This window comes from Lagopus muta, chromosome 7 (assembly GCF_023343835.1).
Source record: "Lagopus muta isolate bLagMut1 chromosome 7, bLagMut1 primary, whole genome shotgun sequence".
Taxonomy (NCBI): domain Eukaryota; kingdom Metazoa; phylum Chordata; class Aves; order Galliformes; family Phasianidae; genus Lagopus; species Lagopus muta.
Window position 1 is genome coordinate 2,180,386 of NC_064439.1, and position 27,045 is coordinate 2,207,430.

At 42.8% G+C, this 27,045-nt stretch overlaps 1 protein-coding gene across 5 annotated transcripts in view; it reads right to left on the reverse strand.

Moving 5' to 3' along the window:
• Positions 1–4,805: 4,805 nt before the first annotated feature.
• Positions 4,806–27,045, reverse strand: part of CCDC13 (coiled-coil domain containing 13) — a 29,584-nt gene continuing 7,344 nt past the window's right edge. For all 5 annotated transcript variants that reach the window (XM_048951612.1, XM_048951606.1, XM_048951607.1 and 2 more), the window contains exons 4-16: positions 26,116–26,258; positions 22,981–23,070; positions 22,587–22,703; positions 20,522–20,626; positions 18,954–19,118; positions 17,281–17,457; positions 16,030–16,236; positions 14,993–15,129; positions 12,958–13,041; positions 12,092–12,220; positions 9,519–9,673; positions 5,499–5,613; positions 4,806–4,965 (exon numbers count right to left, since the gene is read on the reverse strand). In XM_048951612.1, the coding sequence (XP_048807569.1) occupies positions 4,806–4,965; positions 5,499–5,613; positions 9,519–9,673; positions 12,092–12,220; positions 12,958–13,041; positions 14,993–15,129; positions 16,030–16,236; positions 17,281–17,457; positions 18,954–19,118; positions 20,522–20,626; positions 22,587–22,703; positions 22,981–23,070; positions 26,116–26,258 (1,784 nt within the window). The remainder of the gene's footprint in view (positions 4,966–5,498; positions 5,614–9,518; positions 9,674–12,091; positions 12,221–12,957; positions 13,042–14,992; positions 15,130–16,029; positions 16,237–17,280; positions 17,458–18,953; positions 19,119–20,521; positions 20,627–22,586; positions 22,704–22,980; positions 23,071–26,115; positions 26,259–27,045) is intronic.

The following is a 27,045-nucleotide window of genomic DNA, read 5'->3' on the forward strand; positions in this document are numbered from 1 at the left end:
TTCCTTGACTGTGCTCCACATTGGGCATCCTCAGCACGTTCACTGCCTGAGAAAAGAGGAAAGCAGGTCCCTTTATTTTTATTTTATTATTTTATTTGATTATTTCATTATTTTATCTTGCCTTCCCTTTTATCTAATTTTATGTTTCGTTTTTACCCTGGGTAATTTGTGAGCTTCCTGGATGGAAAGTGCAGCAGAGGTGCGGCAGTTATTCACAAGGCTCTGAGAACCGTGATGATAAAAATCATTTAGCTTTAATTTATAGATATTATAAAAAAATTAGAAAAAAAACCCTCACTCTCTATTTCTAACATAGTAAGATTTATTTTTAATGTGATCAGCGTGCCTTCCTCAGCACAGGGGACACCTGTGTGTTTTATTGCCCCAGTACTGCAGCTTTACTGCTAAGGGCTGTCTATGGCCTCGAGCTGATTTAATGACAGCATCTTCAAACATCTGTCAGGTTGCTGGAAGATGTGGTACATGAGCAGAGGGCACTCCTCTCTTTTGTGTGCAGGGAAGTGAGTGGGAAGGTGGTGGGGCTCAATGGAAAGCCTTACCCCCTCCCAATAGGGCACAGCACCAACGTGAGATGGGGACAACTTCCTCCTGGCCACTTCCACCTGCTTCGTCTTGCTGCCTCCCTGCTGCTGGAGCAGCTCTCTGTGAGGTGAAATGGAAGGAGAGAGGATTGTAATAAACAACATGTGTTGCTTCGTACTGCCTCAAGTTCCCCCACCAAATCTGCCCATGTACATGTGCAGCTGGGAGCTTGTCAACTAGGACCTCAGCAGACACCTCCCTGGTTAGCAGAACAGCTTGGGAGAAGGAAATGTGGCGAAATACATCCATCCATCTAAATATCAATCCATCCAAACTTCCGTCCATTCAAACTTCCATCCACCCACCCACACATCTACTCATCCATCCATCCGTCTGTCCATCCAACCTTTCAGCCTTCCATCCCAGGTCACCTATGACATCTTTCAGTCCTCCAGAACAGTCCTGCCTTCTCCCCCCTGGCCCCCAGTGATCCCACCAAAGCCCCACACTCCCTCCAGGATCTCCTGCTGCCCTGGGAAGGGCTCCAAAGAAAGCTCCTAGCATTTGGCAAGAGCAACACCCTGCATCAGTTGAAGCCTGCTGCCATTAGCCCTTCTTGTCAAGATCCCCTTTCCTTCCTGAAGAAGTACAGATAACTGTTCTTGCTGACAAATGAACTGCTCTAAAACCCAAAGCTTCATCCTGTGCCAGCAGATGGGGTTTGGAGCCTTTGCTCTGTAAGAGGAGATGCGTGGGGATTGAGGTGGCATTTGTTGAGTGAGGCTGCCCTGTCCTGTGGGACCAGCCAGCTCTGAGCAGAGCTCGGAGGGGAGAGGATGAGTGAGAAACCCAACACCCCTCTTGGCTCAGCGGTGGCTTAATTTAGAGCACAGGGGCTCTACTGTGGGCTTTTTCCATTTAAAGCTCATTCATATGTCATGCAAGGGGCAATGGCCCCAGTGCTTGCAGGGCAGCAGCAGCTGCTGGCTGCGGGCAAAGCAGTTTTCCTTTGTCCCTTTCTCCCTGCTTCCCCCCCACAAAGGAGTTAAATGCATCTCCTCCTCACATCTCCCTGTTCTGCAGCCTTTCCAACGAGGCATTTGCTGCCAAGCTCCCAAAAACCAAAGTGACCAAGTGCTCTGGAAAGGCGACCGTCTCCCAGATGCAAAACCCCCATGGGTTCAATGCCTGGGGAGGGCACACACCACCCGCAGCCCAAATCCACGGCTCTAAATTGGAGCAGTTACAGTGGGATCAGCTTTGACCTGCTGGCTGATCCTCTGTCGCTTGGCTCAGCAGAGCCCAAGGCACGGAGAGCTTGCGCGTGTCGATACCATCTATATTTAACTGTGCTAATGCAACTTAATTCACGTTACGGCCAGCTGGGGCAGCGGGCTGCACTCTTGCAATGCTTGCTGTCTGTAGGTAAGGCTGCTTGTAACAGGCCGAGAGGAAAAGGCTGACAATTAATCGAAGGTCAACAGGATTTATTCCCAGTGGCTCAGCTGTACTTTTCAAATGGGATGCATCCATCAGGCACTTTCTGGCTGCTTAGTGGAAGCGCTCTGCTGAGACAACCTTTGGTCTTTGGACCTGTGTTCATAGCACACGGTGGCTAAAAGCTGCCTGAATCCCAACAAGGAGTGTTCACAGCCTCAAATACAGCAGAATTCACATTAGGGCTGTTCTTCACAGCTTAACCACCGCCACCAGCCTGCATCAGCAGCACAGAGCGTCGTCACTGCCATCAAAACTGCAAAGAGAGACTGAAAAAACTCAGAGCTTCTCAAAATGTGGCCTGTGATACAACTGTGCTGTGTGAAGGCTGTGCCAGAGAGGAAAAGCTGGGTGTTCACACTGCTTTTATCTGGCAGAGAGAGGCACAGTGATGGCTGGCTGCAAAGCGAAGCCAGTGAGATTCCAATGAGAGTTAACACACAAGATTTTAATAGGCTGGTTGTTGATCTGGTAGGAGAAACTTCCAAGGAAAGCAGGCAATCCAGGAGGTTTCAGATCAAGCCCAGCTGCATCCCTACAAGAAACGTAGCTCAAACAGCACATCAAAATGGCTGGGGAGATTCTCTGGCTGAGGACCTGCAGCATGGGATTCTGCAGTGTTTGCAGTGGTTTTGGTCTTCAAAGATCTCACTGAGTTTCTTAAATTCAATGACAAAACTATGTGAACTGTGCCTCTTCCACACCTTGAGAAAATGGGAATCAGCTGCTACAAGGGTCAGTACGGGCAAAAGTCAAAGTCAGGTCACTCTGTTGGTAGTACAGAGGGAATTTATTTCAAAACTAAGGTGAAAACTGAGAAGGTCTGCAGAATTTGGCCAGAGTTCAGATCCCCAGTACTCTGTGATGGGAGACAGATTACACATTGCACATTCACTATGACTTATTTCTTCCCCCTTCTTCAAGGCATCTTCTGGTTGTGTGCATCAGAGAAAAAAAGGGAGAAAAAGGCTTCTGTGCAACCCCAAACAAGCATATGCTTAAAGAAACAAGTGTTGCAACACTTAAGAGGTTTCTACCATATGCTATCAAGCCATATGTGTTCTGTAACATCTAGCACTCCCATTTTCTCATCTGAGTTTCATCGGTTGATTCATTGCCACCTCAGGAAGGATTTTGCTAGAGAGCATTATGAGGACAGGAGACAAATACCAACCACTCATTGGAAAGGACAGCAGTTTTCCTCTTATGTACTTACGGGAAAATATTATTGATTCACACTTCTGTGTAAGCAAAACCAGAATCTCCAGCTGCAAGCTGGCAGCCTGAGCTTAGCAGCCTCTGCATAGCACAACCTCCACAGCTCAGGCCACGCTGTTGGGTGATCTCCCTACTGCAGGCTCTGAAAATATCTATAGGAGGTAGACTGAATTACTCCCTTTGGTCTGCACTGCATTATGCATCATCAGGATGGAGCTGAACAGAAAGGAAGTGCTTGCAGCTCACTTGGACAAAACGTTGCCAAACACTGAATGCAGGATTTACAACTCCTCCAGCTGACAGGAGCGTACTGTGGGTTGCAAGATGGCCTTTCCTCTGGTGCTTCTGGCAGGGTGAGCAGGAGGAATCTGACAATAAGCAGTTTTGGCCCCACTTGTTGGAGAAAGACCCCTTTGCTCATGCTGGGTAGAGAGCAGTGATTTGCCCGTCCACAAATCCACTTTGGGATGGTGATGGCTGGGGTTAAAGTCTGGCAAACTTCACGCTCACAAAAAGAGGCTGACAAAGCAAAGCAGAAAGAGAAGAGTTTTCAAAAGACTTTCATCTGAGAAACAAGGCAGCACTATTCAAAAATGACTAGCTCTCTATTTGCTTGTAATCCCCAAGGCTAGCTCTCTGCTGGCAGGCTGCATGCTAATGTCTTATTAGCTTGCATTTGGTGCTCTCATCCTGCTGCAAGAGAAAAGGACAGAGACGTAAGAGCTTTCAGTGCTTTCAAAAGTCCCTCCTCTGCTGTAATAAAGCTGCCTGCTTCCACCAGCACTTCTTTCTAATGAGAACAAGACCTGCCTGACGGATGGCTGCAGAGAAATTGGGGAATTCAGAACCCAGATGGCCAGTTTCATATGGGATGAGCTATTACAGGGAGCTGCATTTAAGGTAAGTCTTACTGATCAGGGGAGCACTCCACAAAGATTTCCTTTCCCGTGGAAAGTCTACTGAGTTTCAGAAACCTTCTCTGCCATTATGTTCAAGCGAAGAAAGAAGCTGGGATGGTCAATAGAGAGCCTACAGAGTGCACTTGCTGATATTCTCAGGCTAGGCTAACCCACTCCCTCAGCACTAAAGTACTACAGACAGCCTTAGGCAAACCAGTGTCAGTGTGCTGATAACAACAGAACTTGGTTTGCTCCTGGCAGAGCTTTGGAAGGGGGCTGGCATAACTGTTGTAAGGCAAATTCCTTCATATGCTGATAAAGGCAGCAGTGTAAAGAATATCGAGCCCTCTCTTAATTGAAACCAGGGAGGCTTTGTCCAAAATCACACTGCAGAATTGCAGCTCTCTAAACTGCACCAAACTCTGGCATGTGTAGCCTGGGAGCCACCTGCTTGCTAACTTTTACAGCCTGAATTTGCCAGCATGCAAAATCTTCTGTCTTTCTGTATTCCATCTCCATCTCTCCTTCTCTCCCACAAAAGCTGAAGACATGACATGCAAAACTACACTTCCAGTGCATTTCAATCCATGGGCACAACTCCTGGCCTCTCTCCTTTCTTTGCAGTTCAGAGGGCTCTGATTATCTTGCTTAACTCTTCTCTTGTTTCTGCTGCCGAATGGCCTGTAGAAAGATATCCTTCACTTGGTCCATTGTGTCTTGGTACAGCTTAAAGTCTTCCTCTTTCTTTCTCACAGTAGTCTCCAAAGCAGCCTTCAGAGCTTCATTCTCATCCAGCTGGATCACAAGCCTGTGAGGAAACAAAAGGAAACTTTCATGTGAGCTTTGGAGCTTCAAAACAAATTAGAACAGTGCTTCAGCTCCAGGGAAGAATTCACTGAAACACATGCTCTCTGGTCATTTTGTAACAGGCATGAGAAAGAGCAGACCTATAAACACTTGCTCCTTTTCTCGTAGAGACAGAAAAAGATATCAGAAGACAAAGATTCTTCTCAGATGTTGTTAAAGATCATAATTATTATTTTTTCCACCAATAAGCTTGCAATCAATAGCTAAGAAAAGAAAAAAATAAAGGTGTCTCTTTTGAAGTGCTTCATGTTGCTTTACATTTCTGGGTATCTGTGTCATTTTTAGGCAGCTGGTATAAGAATGATACAGGAAAACTCCATGCAGAGGATCTGTGATTTGTACAGTTTGCTGGTCTTCCTTCTGAGGAGCTGGTCCAGGTAAAATCACTGCTAGGAGGACAGCAATGAATGGGAACTATTACTGAATAGCAATACTGAATGGCAGTCACGCAGCATAGAGGAAGGGAAACCATACCTTGTGCTGAGCTCCTCTATCTGTGACTCCAGAGGCAGCTTGGACAGCTGGGCTGCAGAGAGCTCCTTCCTATCACTCATGTTCAAGGACAGCCTTGACTGACCAGCAGACTGACCTGGAAATTTCATCACAAAATGCAGCATTAGTAAAACAAGCAACACAAGCCATCTTTTCCACCACGTGAGGCTTCAACTGAATCTCAGGATACAGTGAATAAACACAGTTGTATGTATACCCAAGAAGACAGTGCAAATATATAGGACAGGGTTTTATTTTAATCTCCTTCCAGCAAAATGAAAGCATGATGAATATGCATTTTGGGGCTAAATGTGTGTTTACCTATCTGAAAAGGAAAAAGAATCCAAAATATTCAGGTGCCCGAAACAACAGGTTACAGTGTAGAAGCAAGCAAAAAGCATGATTTTAATGTCTATCATTGTATTTCACTTAAACTAATGACAGCTGTTGCTTACTGAAGGCCAGTGATGTGGCACTTATTTTGAAAGTAATTGGTGATCCTCAGCATAAACATAATCTAGATTAAACTCAGTAAAGTAATTAAACATGTATTTCAAATTAAGATTGTAAATGGAGAATGCTTTCCAAAATGAAGTCCTCTCAGAACACGGAGTGTTGTTCATGTGATTTTAAATAGACCCAAAATCTTATTTCAGGGTTGTATAGGAAGGGTTATGTGAAAATATACCTCAAATTTACCATTGGGAGTGGAGAATCAAATTGGGAGTGACCAAGGAATCCCTACAGCAGGAGGTTCGGAGAAGACAAGCAAGGTCAGTGTGCTCACAAAGCTCAGAAAATAATGCAGGAAGCAGCCATAACTACTGGAAGAGAAGCTGGACTTAATCTCAAGGGAATGAACTTATCTCAACACCAGAGGGTGTCCATCATTGTAGATAAACAGCTGTGTCAGTTGAGTAAACGTAAATGGCTTTCCCTAAAATAATCCACAGAATGCGCTGCCTTTCTGAGCCAGCCAGAGCAATAAGGGGGAAGTGCATGCAGGGCTCAGTCCAAAACAATGTAACAACCAACCAAACTGACCCCTGAAGAGAAGAACAGGCTTCAGGAGGCTTCAAGCCATGTGTTCTTCTTGGTAGCTGAGGACATCATGATGCTTTGACTTGTAATGTGAACCATGTTTGATTCAACTGCATCTCGCAATGGCTTGTGTTGTGATTTCAGCATATTGTTGTATCACTCTTCTACATTAAAATCCCTTGTAATGCAAATACCTTCAAATAAGTACATTTAGTATTAAAACATTGAATCCTTCTCATATGGAATATCTAACAGAACGTGGTCGGGGAACACTCTGAGTACGAAACCTATGAGGAGAAAGGTTATACTTTATAACCATAAAATGGTTCAGAACTTGATGTTGTGTTTCACAGGACTGAGGAAAACCTGCTTTTAATCTCCTCTGGGATTATTCTTTGCTAATTAGAGATTTGGATAAGACAGAAAAAAAAAAACCCTAAACCATCATTAATTTTAAAACATGACTGAGTTGTTTCTAACTACTCAGCATCCCTCAAAATGAGGAGACTAGGAACGTTAGATTAGTAATTAGATCAGCTCACTCCAATTTTGCATTTTCAAAAAGAAAACATTATGTTAATTAGTGGGTTCTCTAGTCTATTTTATGTTCAAGTTTTCATTCCTTATTTCCTCAATTATCTGGCATGAAAGAATTTATATAACCTACATAGTTTGCTGAAGAGCTATATTACAGCCTTGTAGGCTTGTTTCTTGTATAAACTCCAGAGAATTTTGGCACACCACAAAGGGCAGAGCTCTCTTCAAACAGCTGTGGTGAAAGACTGTTACCTCCTCATCTGATGGACTTACAGATTTCTTACCAATCTTACTGCCAATCTTTTTCTACATTTGTTTTTAGTCCTTAAGCAGACATGGCTAATGAACAAAATATTTAGTAAGAAGAGATCTGTCAAGCTGGTAAGAAAAGCCTGCCTCCTTCAGCTCTGAAATGCCAGCCTCTCAGAGGCGAGTTACCAAACTATATTGGCCAAAATGGCTCTGAACCTGAAGAGTTTATCACCATATCAATTTGAGGGTGCAAGGGAAATTCAAGTTTGCCACATGCAGGATAGCAGAATGCTTTACACAACCAGGCTGTATCAAAGTTTAAGCTCTAAATATCAGTTTCTCCTCTAGCAGACAACACCAAGATGCCACTATAAATTTAAGGCAATAGGTCAGAAGAGAAAGCCTGGATTGATGGCTTGTTCCCAAACTCACCTGCCTACTGCCTGTCTCAACACACATTCTGATTTCTTCCTCAGAAAAAACCATCTGAGGGCTCCAACACCTCTTACATCCAATTCCTATTGGAATCACAACTGGTACCCTATGCTACTACTTCTGTGAGGCCCTGCAACACTCTTCTATCAGAATGATGTCCTGTATCCCAGAGCCCAAAGGCTGCAACAATTGGCTTCCAAGCCCTGTTCTGTCTGACACGGTGCTGGTCACTGAACTGCACCTTTCTGTTTTCTGGAGGGAGTCTCTCTATTGGGATCTAAGCTTTTCTGCATCACTTAATACAGTCAGTTAGTACAGTTAAAACAGCTCTGCAAGTCAGAAGAAAAAGACATGAAAATAAGCCAGTGTTGGCTGGGGCTTTTGTTAAGGGCTCAACAGTTCTGCTCCAAGGAACTGATCCATATTTTACAGAGGGAAGCAGGAAGTACTCATCTGGGACAAAGGTTCTTCTGAATCCTATTCCTGTGAATTCAATTCTCTCTCTACTCTGGATGAGTGAAAGGCAGTGCTTCATTTGAGGTCCTAAGCACTGTGTGCACCTTACATCAGGGGCCCAGCTCCCCTGGGTGAGTTGAGACCACAGTGAACACCATGTGATTTCTTGCATCATTGCACTGCTCCAAAGAGATTCTATTGCCAAACAAGGATATGACCAAGAGCACTATAATGAGAGATGCAAATAAACACAACACAGCCATGGCAGCATTTCTTACCTTGCCTAACCCACATCAAAGGAGAAACAAGACATCAGGTGGAAAGGGAGGTCACTGTTCATAAAGGTCATGGTGCTCAATGCAGATCAGCTGTAAGAAGCTGATCAGGTGGGATTAGTACACAAAGTAGTGCTGGATGCAGTCACTATAGAAAACCACACTATGCATCTACTGAGCTCTATGGCCAAGGATCACATGTCCCAGTGTGGGGCAGGCCAAGAGCATGTATCAACACTGCAGTGAAACTTGTGATCTCTCTAGTAACTGCAACTCAGTCTGATGCCATCCCAGCATTTGTTGAATTGAAATTCCTATTACTACTGTTGGTCTGCGGGCATTTAAACCCTTTTTACTTTATGAAAATACATACAAAAATGGGAATTTCTGGAAAAGTTTCCTTTAGAATATGTGTTTTTTATTGGTTTAGACACTTGACAGAATCAGAGTCCTTAAGCAATAAAAGAATCTGATCAGGGAAATAAAAATTTAACATCCGCCATGAATTCTCCTCCTTTAACTATGCTAGTAGGGCTTTCATATTTATAGCTGAAGATTAACATGTTCATGGGATAATAAATTACACCAGATCTAATTACTACATCACCAGCAATAGTTTTTCATAGATGCTGACAGGCCTTAAATTGGGATGCGTCCTTTAATTCTGTTCTTAACCTTCAGATGAATCTCCCAGGCAGAAGTAGAAAGGGAACAGAGCAGTGGTCATGATGGGGACACAGTTCTTTCTGTAGGCCACCAACCCTATGAAAACAAGATACTGCAAAAGTCCTGGTCTCACTTAAATCTGTGGCAGAGTCCCCTTGAACAAAGAGAGGTGAGGATTTCATCTTTGGTATCAGTCCACTGTTCTGAGTTGGTCCAAAGCCCTGGGTGTAAGGTCAAGCATTTATGTAGGTTTGAGAGATGAGAGTCCAAATGTTGCTGCTGTCTGTTAACCAGCGATGTGAGATGGGGGACAAAGTTGTAGGTAAGAGCTCCACCTCACCTGTTTTGCTCCTCAGAGGAGGTTTCTGTGTACTTGTGAGCCTCCCTGGATCCATTTGTAGTTTTTCAAGCTGCTGCTCCAAAATGACACATCGCCGCCGCTCTTCCTGAAGTCTCTTCTCAGCTTCCAAGACTTTGTCACTGCCTTCTTCTATCCTGATACAAAAAAAAGGTGGTTCAAAGCTTAGTTATGCTGTGATTATAAAGAATCAGCCAGTCTAAGCACTGAATTTCATGCTGCATAGCTCCCAACAGGGGGAATGGGAGAGTTTTCCATGCATCCAAACTCAGAAATTCCAATGCAGTTCTTCCAGATGACATCCTTTCAATTTGAAAAACAGAATTAACTAATGAGTATAATTATAAATAATAGGTTCATTAACAGAGGCTGCCTAGATCCCTCAACACCAGCCACTTGTGTGAATTTCCTACTCAGGTGAGCAAGCAAACTGCAGAGAGCTTTTATTGCAGGGATAAAAAACTGCATTTTTTTTTAACATTGAGAAGGAAATTTGGAAGGAAAACAGTTTATGAAAACACTGCCTAGCATTTAGCTGTTCTGCATCAGTCATCTGCAAGCACAAAAAGAAGCTGGATGTTACTTTTAATAAACTTGGTCATTAGGTACCCTGTGGAAGGAAAAAAGTGGAAGAGAAGGCAATGGCTCATCCTGCAATACAGTAAGGAAGAGCAAACCACCTCTCTGTTCACCTCCCAGAACATCTTAGCAAATTATCTAGATGTGCACTCACAGATGCAGTCAGTGGTGCTTCTCCTGGGGGCAGAGTCTGACATCAAATGATGAAGAGGAATTGAAAGCTAGAGAGAATCCTGAATGGACTCAGTGTATTGGATGGTGCAGAATAAGAAAACTCCCTTGGCCCCATGGGTGGTAGTGGATTATTCCTTGAATCAAAAGATGTGATTAGCCTTGCTTCCTCCCAGCCAACATAACTAAACAAAACATTACAACTATAATAAAGTTATATCACTGCATTTAAAAATCTAGCTACAGGCAAGGCTCTGACCTCCTGTGGCAGTGAATTACTGGTGAAAAGCCATGTGAAGTTGTATTTCTCCTCGGTGGTTCTGAATTGATTAAACTATTGTTTGACCAGGTGTTCCCATAGCAGTTTTCTCCACAAACAATGGAGAAAAATGACAAGACTAGTTGAGTTTTATGAAATGTTCCACCAACATGAGCAGCAAACTGAAATCTTGCTCCAGCTTTTCCCCTCCCAAAGTAGGGCCCAATCCTACAGCCTGCTAACAACACAGGGTGTTCTGACAGTATATTCTGCTCTGCAGTAAACAGCAGTGAAATACAGTCTGAAGTTCTAAAGCCTGCTGTAGAGAAATCCTACTTGTGTATCCATTCCCAGTGCTCTCCTCTTGGCTTAAGCATTGTATACATCCCTTGAGTTTGTTGACCTATACTCCAACAGAGGAAGGGGAGAGGAGGAATGCCTCCCTTTTTTACATATATTCCTGTTGAAATATAACTGGATGTTATATTATCCTGAGGTCTTCCATGAATTATTGCATACAATCTCACAAAATTTACTTTACCTGCAGGAGCCCGTGATAAATGTGTTATAACTGTGGAGCTGCTGAATCATCAGTCTGTGGTACATTTTACTTCTAACTGTGCATTTCATTGCCTCTGCATTCTTCATTATCCCATATTCACAATGGCCCCAATTCAGCAATCACTCACACCTCCACCCTTACCTAATTGCACAGCTCTATTAACGTCACTGGGCTTACAGACATGAACAAAATGATCCCAGTGCATATTTCTAGGACTTATTCCTTAAAAGCACAGGAGGTGATTTATGTTTTATAACTGTGGTAAAGGTGTTTTTTTTTGACTGTGATTAATTGTACAGAACAAAAATTAGATAAGTGAAAAATGATCACTAGTGCAAAATAAAGCAAGCAAGCAAATAGTTCTTATCATTTTCAAAATACACAGAGAAAAAATATCTTCTTACAAGCTGGAATAGAGATTTGGGAATGAGATATTATATACTCTCTGACTGGGAAAAAGTTAGTGGCTGAATGGTTTCTAAAGAGCAAAGACTGCTTTGCTTGCCCTCTGAAAGCATAGCTTGATTTTAACCTTGTCTCAAATTGAATCATGAGAACAAAAATATCACTTCTATACTTCAGTTAAACCAGAAGAAATTCATTTAAAAGGTGAAACTTAGAAGAATGTGAAATGCTTCTCAAGCAGAAGTTGGGTTATAATTACAATGTTTCTTACTGATGCATAGTATTGCTGCCTCAGTAATGCCACACATACACAAATACACCAACTCCACTTTTACCTAAGTGTAGCAGGCTTGAAGATCACTCCATTTTTTCTGTACTTTAAGAGAATAAATACATATAATAATAAAAAAAATCATCAACTAGGCAGTGAAATTGAGCAGAAGAATTTGACAAGCCACTATTTAAGGAATGTATCACGCTTGCAGAGCGTAGCGGACAGCATGGCACAGACTCTCACGTGTCTCAGCCACTCCTTAAGCACAGCATCCCATAAGGGACACTGGCAGAATCAGTTGCTACCTTTTCTGCAGCACAGCGACCAGTTCCAGGAGCCTGTCTCTCTCCACTTCTGCAGCCTGGCACAGGGCCTTGTGCTCTGTGATCTGCATTTGCAGCACTTTGAAATCCAGGCTGTCGATGCCAGCAAGCCTAAAAGCAGCAGAAGCATAAAAGTGTCTGTTTCCCATTTCACGAATGAAAGAGATGACAGCATTTGAAAAAACATATCAAAATACACTTGTCTGAAGACCCAGCCAGGCTCACTACCTCCCCCCAGCATCAATCCCCATACTGCAGTATATGGGATATGTGGAAGCAAAGCCACTCTTTCCAACAGTGCTCTCCCCCTTCCCATCACCCTTGAAAACAAACTTCCCCCTGCCATCAGTTCACAGACTCTCCTCCTGCTGCTGCTGCCAAAGTAAGAGAATCCTACATGGGGATTCTCCAAAGTGCCACACTAGGCTATTAAATGGCTTGCTATTGATTTTCTCTAACAGAAAGGCTTCAGGCAGCATTAGTAAAATGGCCTTTCTTGTTCCTAACATGCGATGAAATGAATCTCCACGTATCTCTTTGTTATGTACTTCATTTCTCCTCTTACCTCTCCACACAGGAGTGTTCAGGAATATCTCCTTTAGAGCCAAAAGCAGGAGAAACCGTGGTGGTTGGGGATGAAAAATGGAAAAAATGGGGCATAAAACTAGCAACTGATTAAAAAAGCAAGACAGCAAGTAGACACTACAGCCTTTGTCAAAACCCTCTAACAGTATCAGACAGATGGTAAAAGAAGCTGCCATTACTAAAACAAGGCAGCTAAAGGCTGCCAGCAGCTTGTGGAGTACAACAGGTTCTCTTTCTTGTTTCAGATAAGTCGATACACATACCTTCCAGGTGTGATGTTGCTACTGAGAAGGGAAGGTTTGGTAGCTGCTGATTCTATAAGCATATGGCCCATCTTGGACACCGTGCTGAAAGGAAGAAAGCTTTGTTAAACACTGACCTCTACAGAGGGCAGTCCTCCAAGAACTCCTCTGATTTTCCAATGTCTGTGTTTATTGCTGCCTTGCAGGGGAGAGCCTCCTAGAGCCTCCTAAGGGAGTATCACACAGGCTTTGCACACAGCATAGCTCAGCTTGCTGTCCAACCCCACACCACACTGCAAAAACAACTTCAGTGTTCAGTGTACAAAATATGAAGCTCAGTTTTTCATCTCTGTGCTTCCAGAGGTACTTTGCTGGCACCTCATGCCAACATTTTGTACCACAACATCGTAGCATGTGGATGTCAAGAGTAGCCACAGAGCAACTGGTGAGCAGAACCATCAGAACCAACCTAACCCCTGTTCCACAACAAGGTGCAGAACTTTAATTCTTGAGTTCAGCCATCTGAAGGCAATTCCCTGTAGATGTAGCCCATGTTTTCTGGTCTTCAAGCTGCTGCTAACAGAGGATAAAGCCTTAATATAGCATAACAGCTATCTAGGCTGTGACTGGTTAACCCATCTCAAAACCAAGTGGAGGTTGGTAACGACAGACACGGCCCAGCCTTAAACTGCAGATTTTTACTTTAACGTCTCCAAGGGGCTTTAGATCCTATTTATAGCATTTTTCATTTCATCTTTCTTGATAGGAAAAGATGATTCACTGAAGTAAAATGGAATGGATGTTTCATCAGCTTATTAAAGTTAATGGAATGAGTGAGCCCTGCTGACCACATTATTAACAGCTCTTGCAGATTCAAGAGCTTTGCTGCCTACCTGATATCAGCCATTGCCTGGCCAGCACTATGTTAGCTACATGCACAAGCAATAATTTATGCATTGCACTTAGGGGCTCCTACAAAGCCTGCACCCAGCCCAGCTTTCATGTTCACCCTCCTGCTTACTATCAGCAGACATTTGAAGTAACTGGCAAAAGAAAAAAATAAGTGGATAGATCACAGATTTGCCCCATGAGAGCACTACATCTGTGAAGTTACAAGTCAGAGAATAAAGCCATTTGGGAGTGCAGAACCCTGGAGATGCTACCACTCTGCAAGAGAAACTTTCAATTAAGGATGGTGTTCTAACACTCATTTCAGAACAGCCTGAAGAGCCCTTTTAAAATGTTGTGGTAATGTTCTACTTAGACACAGGGAGACATCTGGCAATTTTCAGGCCAGTCTTGGTGTCTAAAGTTATGTGGTAGTCTAGCTAAGGTTTCAAAAGAGAAATTAGTTGGAACTTAAACATGGTAAAAAGTTTAATCCTTCTGAGAATACCCACTTCAACTCCTCCTTAGCAACAAACCCAGCATTTTAACAGGAAAGAATACAGCTTGCTCTGGTGTTGTGGTACCTTCACAGAGCCAGGCTGAGCCACAGCCTCATCAGCGTGAACAAAAATCACTTACAGTTGTGCAGATGAGCATAACTTACATGGACTTCAGTAAGGCTTTTAAAAGGATACTTGTTAAGAGTAAAGAATGTGGTGTGTTTTCAACATATCTGCAAGGAAACACTACTCAAAGCAACTTTATTGATTTAAGCAATGCACTGGTGATTTACTGTTTACCTAAAATGGAGTTGTGTATTAATTTGCCACCCTATTTTCAGAATGCTGCTCATTAGAAGCCCTGTTTCTCCTAAGAGAGAAGAATCACAGGCACTTAAGCTAACCACATAAACATTATCCGAGCTGGAGAAAGAGAATTAGCTGCACTACCATCATGCCAAATGTAGTAATGTCTGCAAGTCTGTGTATCCTTTTCTGTTCCAGGACAAATGTCCAAGAGACAATGTGATTACAGATTCCCATATACCGTAAGCAGCCTGCCACAACCACTGGCAGACAGCACTAGTGGCCTGATGAAGTTGTCTGGGAAAACCATGCTTCTGAATAACTGACAGCAATGTTAAAGACTGACATTAGGGACTTCTTACCGAGCAGATGCAATCCTTCCAGCCTGATCACTGGCTGATGTCAGGGGATTAAGCCCACAAAAACGTAGATCTTCTGATTGTGCACAGGGTGGTGTAACAACAGCTCCTGAATTGTCCCCTTGATGGGCAGATTTCTTCTGTTAATGTTGGAGCAGGTTACAAAACCAATTACACAGTTCAAAGAAGAGCTGCATCAGTCTGATCAGCAGATCACCATTATTGCTAGAAGCATGCCAGAACTTTTAGTATACAGGACCTGCTCAGAAATGTTTATTTAGTTTCTAATCATCGTAGAACACAAAGCAAATGTCAGAAAGAAGTGCAGTTTCATGTAAGATCATAGGGTATACACATGTCACTAGAGAACCTACAGTGCAGCACCACCACTGCCAGTACAGTTGGTTTGTGCCCCAGTCACAAGATTTATCTTGGATTCAACACTCTAGCCCCCATTTCCAAGGTATCTGACAGATTCATAACCTCATATGACCCCACAAGGGTTTTATATCTATGGGAACTGGATATCTACTCTTAACAAAACCAGACCACAGAAGAAGCCTTTGATACATTAGTGGACTGCCTGTCAATTTCTATGCCTGCATTCTAGCCATACCACCATCTTGTTGAAGACATCTTAACCCATTAGCAGCCAATCCTTCTGATTCTGGGCACGATGGCAAACTGCTGATGTTGGCCTCACCTACATTTGCCTGCCTGCATCCTTCAGCAGCCAAGGATGGGCAATACTGACAAATCCCTACTGTGGCCCCATCCCTGCTGTCAGGTATTCCACATCCTGGGTGTGGAGCCACATGCTGATGGCATTAATATCCCTGTGTTTTCTGCCGTTTAAACAAGTTGTGTACAAACAAGAAAGAAAATTGGAGTTACAAGAGAGAATTCCTGCACCATCATTCCAGAACAGAAGTGACTGTCAGTAGGGCAGGTACCATCATGGTTAACATCAGAGAAGGAAGTGGAAAAGCAGATCTGAAATGATTACAAGCATGCTTTTCTAGTTCATTTCTTCTGACTACCTGAAGTGTGAGTTGCCCAATCTCCTCTTCCAGCTCTTTAACCTTTGCTTCTCGTTCAGCCACCATCTGCCTGAGCTGCTCTATAAGGCAGTTTTGTTTCTGAGCCTCATTGTTCAAGTGCTGTCCTAGCAATTGCTGGGATTCTTTGTTCTTCTCGTCCTGCTGGCTCAGGTGCTTTAAGATTTCCTGCATTTGTTTCTGCTGGCTCTGATAAAATAGAAATAATGACTGAAATACACATTTTTGTACACAATGATTAGTAAGACTCTGTGCATGGTCTAGATTTCTCCAAGAAAAATACACATTTATGAGTGCTAGGGCAAGCCACTGCCCTACCAAACTCATTCTCTGGTGTAAGCAAATTGATGTCACTATCTACTCCAAGAATTTGGTCCATTATGTTTTAAGTGTGAGGTTACCTTGTCTTCTCTCAGCAGATAACCATTAAAAGAATTGCACAGCACATCTGCTTGTAATGTCCAGATGTGTTCTGCTGGGTAAGGACATCTCTCCTCATTGGTCATATCAAGGCTTTAGCAACAGGATGGTTCAAATTAGAAAGATCCAAGCAACTGAGATAAACAGCTCTGCAAGAGCATGACAGAGGGCATATATTTCAGCACAACTCCATCTGGAGTCCCCATTTAGTACTCCTAATTTTGAAGGTACCACATCCTCTTAGCTTCAGCTACTGCAACCAGACGTGCCTACAGTCTAGTACTCATGATTCACAGAATCACAGAATGGCCAGGGTTGGAAGGGACCTCAAGGATCATGAATCTCCAAACCCCCTGCCACAAGCAGGGCCACCAAACTCCACATTTAATGCTAAAGATTCAGGACAGGTTCATGTGTTTTGGGCTGTGTAACACAGCAAATTAAAGTGCAAGACTGCAGACAATCTCAGAGAAAAAAGTAAAAACAAATCTAAGACCAAAATAGAAAATACAGTCCAGCTTTTTGAGTCAGACACGAAGCCCTTCCTCTAACTACTCAACTTCCCTATTTCCAGCATTCTGCAAAATGTTTCTATACAACTCTTACAGCCATTCGATTCCAGCTGTCACTCCTGTTCTGCAGCCTTCACATAACCTGACCTAAAACATAGAAGGGCTTTAGCTAACTGTGAAACCTCTGGCCATCACAGTGTGATCCATCAGTTCCAGTACACACTAAGGTTGTGTCACTGTGTCTTTAAATGACTTCACATTTCATCATTTATAGAAAGAGGGCTGACTGCAAGGGCAATACCAGTAAGGCATCTATGAGCTCATCATCGTGTTTTCCTTTCTCCAGCAGGGTTATGATCTGTCCCTTCAAGGTTTTCACTTCGCTGCACAGCACTTTGTTCCTGGCTTTTGTTGCATCGAGGTTTTTTTTCACTTCCTCATGATTTTTTTTGAGGGCATCGTGTTCCACAGTGAGTTTCTGCAGGGATGCAAACACATCAGAAGAAATGACAGCTATAGCCTGTCACCAAGCCCTGCATGCTTTGGTGAGCAAAAGGAGTCACACGTTGCCTGGAAGAATTGGAAGAAAAAAGGCATTGACATATCATATCTTTCCTAAATATGTAGAATTTATAAATAGTACTGCTTACTGTCTGTTTGCCACCAACAAAAAAAGAGCAGGCTGATCAGAAATACAAGGAGACAAGGTTGATTCAGCACATCAGGAAGCACACGATAATTTTGTGTTACAGTGTAATTCTGTATGCTCCTGCTCTTCTATTTGCCTCATTATCCACCACGGGGAAACTTTCTTACTTCCAGACACAGGCTGGTGATGCCACAGTGCCTGCTAGCAGCAGTGCCTGCCGTATGCTGTCTGCTGAGCCATGCCTTCACCTGGTTGGAACTGATCAGAGAGCACTCTAACAGCCTTGTAGTTATGGACAAGTACAAGGAACCTGGGGGAGTGAAGCCTGAAACACAAAGGCAGAGTGAAGCCATGCAGATTACAGTTATCAAAGGAAACCCTCCCTGTGCTGCATGCCCGTGGCTATAAACCTTTCTCATTCTCACAGCTGAGAATGAAAGGTGTGTATTACCCCACTGCTCATTCTACTGCACAGTTAAATTGTGGTGGCAACTAATGAAGCACTGGAATGGTGTCAGGTGGCTTTTAGAGAAGTGAATGCAGGAAAAGAGCTTAGGGAAATGTACTTTGCTAGCCTGTGCATGCACAGCTGACACCCACACTGCACCCCTCGGGCTTCTTGTGGACACAGAACTTTGTATCCTTTCCATTTTAGGGCTTACAACGTGCTATTAGCTGTAGCCCCTCTCAATCCATAAACACTGGGTGCCTTTTTATCTTTGTAGCAACTAAACACAATAGATGGAAGGTAAGAGCCATTTTCAAAATGCCTCTTGAAATGAGTCTGGTGTAATTCTCAGCTTTATTCTACTCAAATGTAGGAGCCCATCACCATAAAGATACATCAGGTGTGAGGGGCATGCTTGTATGCAGAATGCACACCTGGTCATAAGGAGAGAGGGACCCTGCAAAGGTTGGATGCAGATGCAGCAGGGATTCTTCCTACATGTGACTACAGTGCAAAGTCTGTGTCAGCTGCACTGCATCCCTGTTCCTCTCTCCTACTGCCTAATGTCATATACCAGGCCTAGTTGTCAAGTGGCCACATCTCAGGCCAAGCAGATGCATCTGACACGTGAATCATGAAGCAGAGGGAAGACCTAATCAGGTACTGAATATTTTGCCTGGCCACACAAGAGTTCAATGCAGAAAACAAGCACGGGAGTCTTTTGCACAATCTGTGAAGCATGACAGAACTTCCTCAAGCAGATCAGGTGGCTTCCAAAATGGTCTCCAGGTAGGATATATAACATATACGCTGAAGGTAAGGCAGGATATTACACTAAATATCCCAGTGAGACTCAGATCAGCTCATAGGATTTTACCTCCAAGGCATCTTTCCTTTCTTTTTCCAAACTGCGAATTTTCAGCAAGTTCTTCTCTTGGGCTGACAGCTTCCTCAGGTCAGTAAGAGCCAGCAGCTCCTCATCCGTTTCACTCAGTAATGCTCTGCTCTTGTTTTGACCCAACTGATTCTCCAGCTCTCTAACCTAGGGGACAGTACAGAGGCCAAGCACCAAAAAGCACATAAACAAAGGCAGCTCAGACCGCAGCATCTTATCACTTACTTCTTGACATTGTCATGGCTAACAGACACAGAGCAGTGAGTGTTTGAAAGAAACACATTTCCTAGCTGCAAACACAACCACAAACACAACCACAAACACAAACACGTGGGTGCCCAGGGCATCTGTGCAGGGAAGAGATATGACACAAGGTACCTAGCCTTGTTTGAGGTGTTCTGGGATGCTGGAGACACGTAAGGTGCAGGATCTATAGGACATCCATACTCCTTTGGAGCAATGACAAAGGGATACCCTGTGGCATCCCAGCTGGCATTACACATCTGTGTGGGCAGCTGAACTCAGCTGCTGCATCTCAGCTATTCGCTGCAGGTTTACTTTATAGCCAGGAGAAAGAAGTGGGCACTGCTACAGTACATCTATTCTGCTCTTTCTTGGAGGTGTCTTCTGAGATAATATGCACCCTGTTGATCTATTGACTGTAATTACTGACAAAAAAGGGGCCTGTGGAGTCTGCTCAGACAGAAATTTCTGCAGTAGAGTGCAGTGCAATATGGACAAACTTCAGATGAATCTCAGCCAGGGGGTCTAATGAAAGGAAACTGTAATTTGCCTGTGGGAATACAGAGATTAACAGTTTCAGTCAATAAGAGTGCAAAAATCACAGTTTATTGGCATGTAATCCAATATCAGAAAAATAGGAAGACGGTGTTTCAAATTACATGAGAGAAGTTTTATGTAAGACACTGACAAACTGCCTTCCTGTCCTGATCTGACATTTCAGCTACACTGTGCTCTTTAGAGTTAAAGACTTTACTTTTCCTGGGGGAACAACTTGAAAATCTTACCTGGCCTCAATTCTTCCCATGTGACTTCAAGCACTGAACAAAGGGGTGTAAGTCAGAGCACAGAGATGGACAAGGCTCCTTCTGTACTCAGTGGGGAGAGGCACCTTCACAACACCTTGGGATTTTAACTAAGGTCACCAAGGTCACCAAACTCTCTCCTCCAACACAGATGCTACCCAGATAAATACTGGGGTTTGCATGGCTGCAGTAGACTAATTAATGTACTCTCTAGGAATTCTGAAAGATTGCACACATCCATACATATTTAAAATTCAACACATCACCACAATACACGCTAAAATAACATTCCAGAAGTTACCCTGAAGCTTTTTGAACAACAGCTTTCCTCAACACAGAAAAGACTGATTATTTATTTGCAGTAAATACTTTGAACTGGGAAGTATAAGCAGGTATAGGTGTTAAGAATGACTTAAAAAACTAACAGTCTACCTCAGACATCTTTCCTACAGATGAGCATCCCAGCACCCAGCTTGCAGAGCACTGTGCAGGGTCTGAACTCACCTTCCTTTGGAGAACAAGAATTTGCTGGGCTCGCCCACGCCAGCTGCCAGAATTGGTCAGGAGACTTTGGATATTCACATCCTCACCAACTTCATTTGCTAAGAGCTACAAAGAAGGGATTAACATCAGCAATAAGACTAGGCTGAAACGCGTGCTAGGGAGAGAGGAGCAAAAGCCACTCTCTCTAGTGGTACACACAAAATACTGTATTTATATACACAACTATAGCCTTTATCACCTGTACCTGATGTCCAGTACCCCATGTGATGGAAGCTCTTTCAAATCATTATCATCATCCAGATTGTTGCTGCTTAGGAGGGTCTGATTAACAAAACTGCCTTTATTTGTTAAGGTAGATCTTTCAGTATTTCAGTGTTTAGCTATTAGTCTTTGATTATTATTATTTTTTTAATGAGTCCATATTTTGCTGCCTGCCTATGGAGAGTGCCAAATTGGACCATCTAGCTGTATCTAGTTGGGTGTTGTAAACAGTACCCACTACTCCTGACATCTAATACAGTTAGCATAAAGGACATCACGAATCAAATGGCCACAATATGTAAACGGCCTGTTCATGTATCACTCCCCTTCTATCTCCTCCTCTTTTGCACTGTGATAGGAACATCTGCCACCAGCACTGCCACCAGGATGTGGTGACCCCTGTTACAGAGCAAACAAGCCAGCTGCTGGCATTCTGATAAGAAATACTGATGCTCTCAAAGCACCCAGATATGGTGACAGCTGTTAAGAATCAGGGAAGCATAACACGAGACACTGACTACAACATCAAGCAGCTGCAAGTGCTAAGTGGGACTCAGAACTGAAGTGCTGGATGGCAAAACCTGTGTCCCCCTCGATGGCCAGGGATGCCTCCACCAGTGCCTTCCTTCTCTAAGGTCTGAGTGAGTGGCTCGTGTTCCTTTAGGTGAATTCAGAGTCTAGACTATAGACTATCACATGCTGATTAGTAGGAATTCGATCTGCAGAGGACCCAGGTGATAAAAAATTCTAGGTGACTAAAAATTCTAAATAATAAGAAAGCAACAATACTAAAAAAAAAAAAAGAAATTGATGTGACAATAAGCTATGATGGTTACTGAGATTTTTATGCAATAACACAGCTCTAATTATAACCATTAACTTGCAGGCACACCTTATTCTACCAGTGATCTCTAAAAGAACCTGACTGTTCCCCTAAAACCAGGAGAAAGGTGTCAAACTGTGCTACCTCTTTAAGAAGAGCATTTCAAATAAATCAAGATTTACTAAGCATTACTAACAGCTTTCAAAGTATCTAATTATTTTCTATATGATCTGTAACTAGAACTAAGCAGGAACAGAACAGGGATCTTGTCTTAATACACACCCCTGCAATCAGGCATTAAGCCAACCTCTCTCACACAATTCTGAAAGAGCCACATTACCAAGAGCTAAAGTTAGTATGATGAGCATTTAAATTATTTATAAAAAGGTCAGCAGAGTTCTATTTTTAGAACCATACTCTCCACTCTGATCTGCATTGCAGGTCTCTTACGCAAAGTAATGAAACCAAAGGAGGCAGAGCACAAAGTAATGCATTAAAATCCATCACGAATCTAAAAGGAAAGGGTTACTCTGGATGTCACTCCACCAAGCTGTTTGAGCGTGCTTTAGTTCAAGTATGATCTTTAATCTCATTAATGTTCATGGGCCTGAAACCTACATTAAAAGTAAATACATAATTAAATGCTTTGGAAAAGAGGAATGGATCTGAATGTATGCTTCAGGTCAGTCAAAACCTATTTTGCTGGACTGAAACATTCCAACCTTCAAGTACCTCTACCAACGATACAGCAGAAATCATGGAAACATTCGTCCTCCTTATGGTGGCACAGTATGAAATCAGTGTGTGTCCATGTGTGTATCTTTCCAATGCAACCACTGTATCTGTGGTCTCTTATACCCTCAGAGCTCACTGGAATCATGGAGGCTAAAGAAAGCTCCAAGAAAAAGAAGCCATCTTCTGACTTCACATGAGTGAGATGGGCCTGGGATCCCAGCCAAAGATGTCATCCTGGAACAGTACCTTGTGGGTCATCTTCAGCTCCTGTTTTGCAGATTGCAGCTGGTTACGATACTCCAGCACTTTGAAGTTGGCTGTAGTTAATTTTTCTTGCAATGCTTTCACCTCTGGACTTTCAGCCTTTGAAAAAAAGAATGGATTTGGTAAGAACAGAATCTGCAGTGAAAAACTGAAGTTATTATGATCCACAGAGCCAACAGAATCTCTTTCTTCCAGACCCACGAAAATGCATTCCCTACTTTCTAGGGTACAGAGGAAGTGAAAACAGAGCAATCTGGCTACAAAATTAGTGATGGGGACACATTCCTGTCATAAGAGAAGAAATGCACAACAGCAAAAAACTAAATATCAGCTTTTATTTCTGATCTGATTTTCTCTCCACAGGCACAATTCATACCAAGTTTCCTTCTGTCTTCTTCAGAGCTGTTTGCTTGATTCCTGCATCACTGCCACCAAGAGAATGTATTTTTTCCACAGCTGTCTGTAGCTGGAAAAAAAAAATGCACTATTACAAAGCAAATACAGTGAAGAGAACACCTTCATGGAGGATTAACTGGTAAATAATGTAACAGTAATTTTAATAACCTTCTAAAAAAAAAAAAAAAAGAGAGACCTTATATTTCCCCCTTGTTTTTAAGTATAACCAGTAGAAAACCCTTGTGCTGAAACGCTTCTCAAAGAAGCCTGTAGTATTTTATTGTGGAACAACTCCAGTGTTTTCTGGGGAATTTTATCATCAGAGGTTCATAAAATAAGTGTTTATACATATCAGTGAATGTGATCAGTGCAGATCAGGGTGATGTTGCTGCCAGCTTACTCACTTTTCAAGAAAATCAGGATATTCCATAAAAAGCACATACTTCTGTCCACCAGAGGAATTCAAAAGGAGACATGACGACCTAATGCCCTGCATCTGTGATTCAGTACTGATGTCAACACCCATTTTCTTTAGCTAGTATAGCTTTAAAGTAGTATTTCTCAGTGTGTAAAGCATATGTCTGCTATTGCTTGTGCACAGAATGAGAAGGCAGAGGCACTGTCACCCCCCCTCTGAATCATGTATTTTTTTGTTGAGACTGTGAAGACTTCTTATAGGACCCTGAAGATTTCTTATATGCAGCTTGGAGCATAAAAGTTTGGGAAATGTTGCTTTAAGGGGCTGAGATTTCATTCTTTGAGGTGGGAAGAAAATGTTGATAATTTGCCTGAATAAAAGAAGGTTCTGATGAATAGCTTCCTTATTACAGCCGTATGTGGAGAGAGTGCAATTCAGGGCCACTTGAGCCTTCCTTTGCAAAGAAATCCAAGCTTAGGGCACCTTTCTATCCAGTTCAACTTTCAGCTGGTGGCAGCTACCAGGTCAAATTCTAATCATGTTTTCTGCAAAGATCCACTTACAGTCTTTGTTTATAAGTACCACTCTTTGCTAAGCAATTGCTCAATGACTAACCATGCATTTTGTTTGTGGGAACACATTTGTCTTAAACCACTCATGATTTCCATATTTTTCAGTTCTCATGCAAGCTAAGAGCTAGCTATAAAATAGCAGGGTTTTCCACTGGTGTGGTACTGATGTATTTATAAGGTACCTTCAATGTAATTCATGTCAGACATGGCTTAGTGGGAACTATTGGTGATAAGCAGACAGTTGGACTGGGTTTTTGATGTTGGAGTCTTTTCCAACCTTGGTGATTCTATGATTTCACTGAGTTTAAGCCATCTAGGAGCATGCATATGGGATGAGATTCAACACACAAATCAGTGCTTTTCCTGCTCTCACTGTGAATGTCTCTATTCATAATTCATGGAATTTAGTCAATACATCAAGGAAGTCTACTCTTCAGCCAGGTCTACATTAGGTCAAGTGGATGCATGAACTGAGGGCTCTGTTTCTGCCCACACACAGCTGTCTAGTCCTATTTGAAGTATCCTACTTATATTAATATAATCCTACTTATATTAACTATAATACCCAGACTGCCAGTCCTATCACATCAGCCTGTATGGGTGCCTAAGAGGTGAAGCAGTGCCTCAAGTGGTGCTTTTTTGCCTATGAACAGAGAACTGAGATGTACTTTAGTTGTCTTGGTTCTTTCTATCATCAGTGGAAAAAGATGAGTGCAAATCATCAGCTTAGCTTCAAACTACTAAACAGATGTATGTGTTCCTATCTGTGGTAGCTTTTCTTACACATCACTCAATATTTCATAGAATCATGGAATGGCTTGGATTGAAAAGGAGCACAGTGTTCATCCAGTCCCAACCCCCTGCTGTGTGCAGGTCACCAACCAGCAGCCCAGGATGCCCAGAGCCACATCCAGCCTGGCCTTGAATGCCTGCAGGGATGGGGAATCCACAGCCTCCTTGGGTATTTCTGATAGATACCCCCACATTACAGTTCATCTCTATCTCAGAAGAGACAAGTTGCTTCATTGGGTTTTGATTTTGATGGTGCTAACGTCCAAGGAACAGATTGGTTCATATCTGAGAAGATATCATATCAGATATCACCTCTGCTTCGATCAGCAATTACTGTTTCTTCACCTCCTTTTCTGAAGAGTCTGCAGTACTTTTCTTTTGGGTAAATATCAGAGAATGTCTGAAGTTTCTGTCTCAATCATGGTCATTGTACTTCTTCAGCAGAGGATTACAACCAAGACAGTTTTTTTCTGGAATATTTCCTGTAATTATTTATGGCTTGCTTCCCTACGTGTGAGACTTCAGAGGTCCCCAGCTACGCCAGATATTTCTTAGCCTTCCAGTCAGAAGGGTCTTCCACAAGACCCTTCTGACCAGAACTCTCTTCATTTATGCAGTTCTCAAACACATCATCCAACACTTCTCCATCTTTCAAATAATAGGTACAATTCCAACGGATGAATCATTCAGGACAATACATGATTGCAGAAGATGGAGTCAAAATGCATTTGTCAGATAGCAAAATAAATGTTATTGATACATTTAAGTGATGTCTTCTGAGGAGGCAAAGTGCAGCAGAACACATTAAAAATGATCAAAAATTTACCCAAAGTGTATAAGGAACTACAGTAGGAGCCAATGAATAAAGTAAACATGGAGATCAGGGCACCTAATTTTCATTTCATCTCAGAAAAATTAGTCCTGTGGAAGGTCAGCCCATATAAAGAAGTCAGAAAAACACATCTGCCTGAGTAAAGATCTGCTATTTAAGTGATATAAATTGTTCCTACCTCAGTTCAGACAGCATTTATGCCACTTGTGCTTCAAAATACAAGTGAACATTCCCAAATGGCATTTCACACATCTTTGGCTCGTTCTAACTTACTGATGTCCTCTCCTAGCTCCTCCTTTGCGCAGCGGTGGAAACAGCTGAGGGCACACATCCCTCCCCTCCCAGCACAGATAAAAATGATGAGAACTCCAAGCACGGATGCAAAAGCAAATTCAAAATGGTAACATGAATCAACCCCACAGCTGCTACAGCTCCTCAATCCCAAAAGCTGGACTTCTCTCTTCTAGCATAAAGAAAAAGAAAACAAGACAAATGTCTCACTTCTCTCTCCAGCTCCTTGACTTTGTTGTTCAGTTGCTTCACTTTGGCTTTTTCACTCTCAGTCTCAGCAATTATCTCACGGTTCTTTTTGGCCAGTTCAACTATTTTAGTAGCTGCCACATCCCCCGCTAAACCAGACGTCCCTGGAAAGCACACAAAAAAGCAAAGGATATTTCTTACAGGCAAGAGTCACAATAGATGATGCTTTTGTTCTCTGTCCAGCTCACAGCGTACTGTTATTGTCTAAGCCATTTCTCAGCGCTGTGCCAGGCACTTCAATGAGTAATAGAGGGAAAAGAGGCGACAGTGATTCCAGCTGGATTGCTTGGTTCTTTGAACAAGCACCACAGTGTGGCCAGCAAAGCCACATTTCACACTTTAGCAACAGCCACGTCACAAAAGACAACAGTGGTCATAGCAATATTTCTACAGGGAAATGGTAGAGGTGTTTTCTGCTCATCGTTGCGAAGGGCTGCTGTGACCAGGTGGCATAATGTGGGACGTTACAGAAAAAGACAACACTCTATTTTGCACTGGTTGTTTACTTCTGGAGTTGCTGAAACAGAGGTGCAAACTTTGGTAGACATCTGTCCTTAAAGGTCAGGGACGTTATTGCAGTTGGGTGCTGGATAACATCCAGGAGATTTCTTTGTGCCTATTTGTGTGTCCCTTGTGATTACACACGGAGCTTTACTGTGATCTTTTAAACAGACACTTCACTCACTTCCTCATCAGAGAGGGCTAATTAGTGTCACAGATAAAGAAATCCCTGGAATGCCTTGTGCAGTCCTGGCTTTTGTTAATACCACAGAGGTAAAGAAAAGCTTTTGTACAAGTGCAAAATTGATATAATTACACACAGTGCTCAAGAAAACCTCTAGCTCAGCAGTGAGAATCAGCCTGCAACAACACCTTACATTTGGGCTAGAT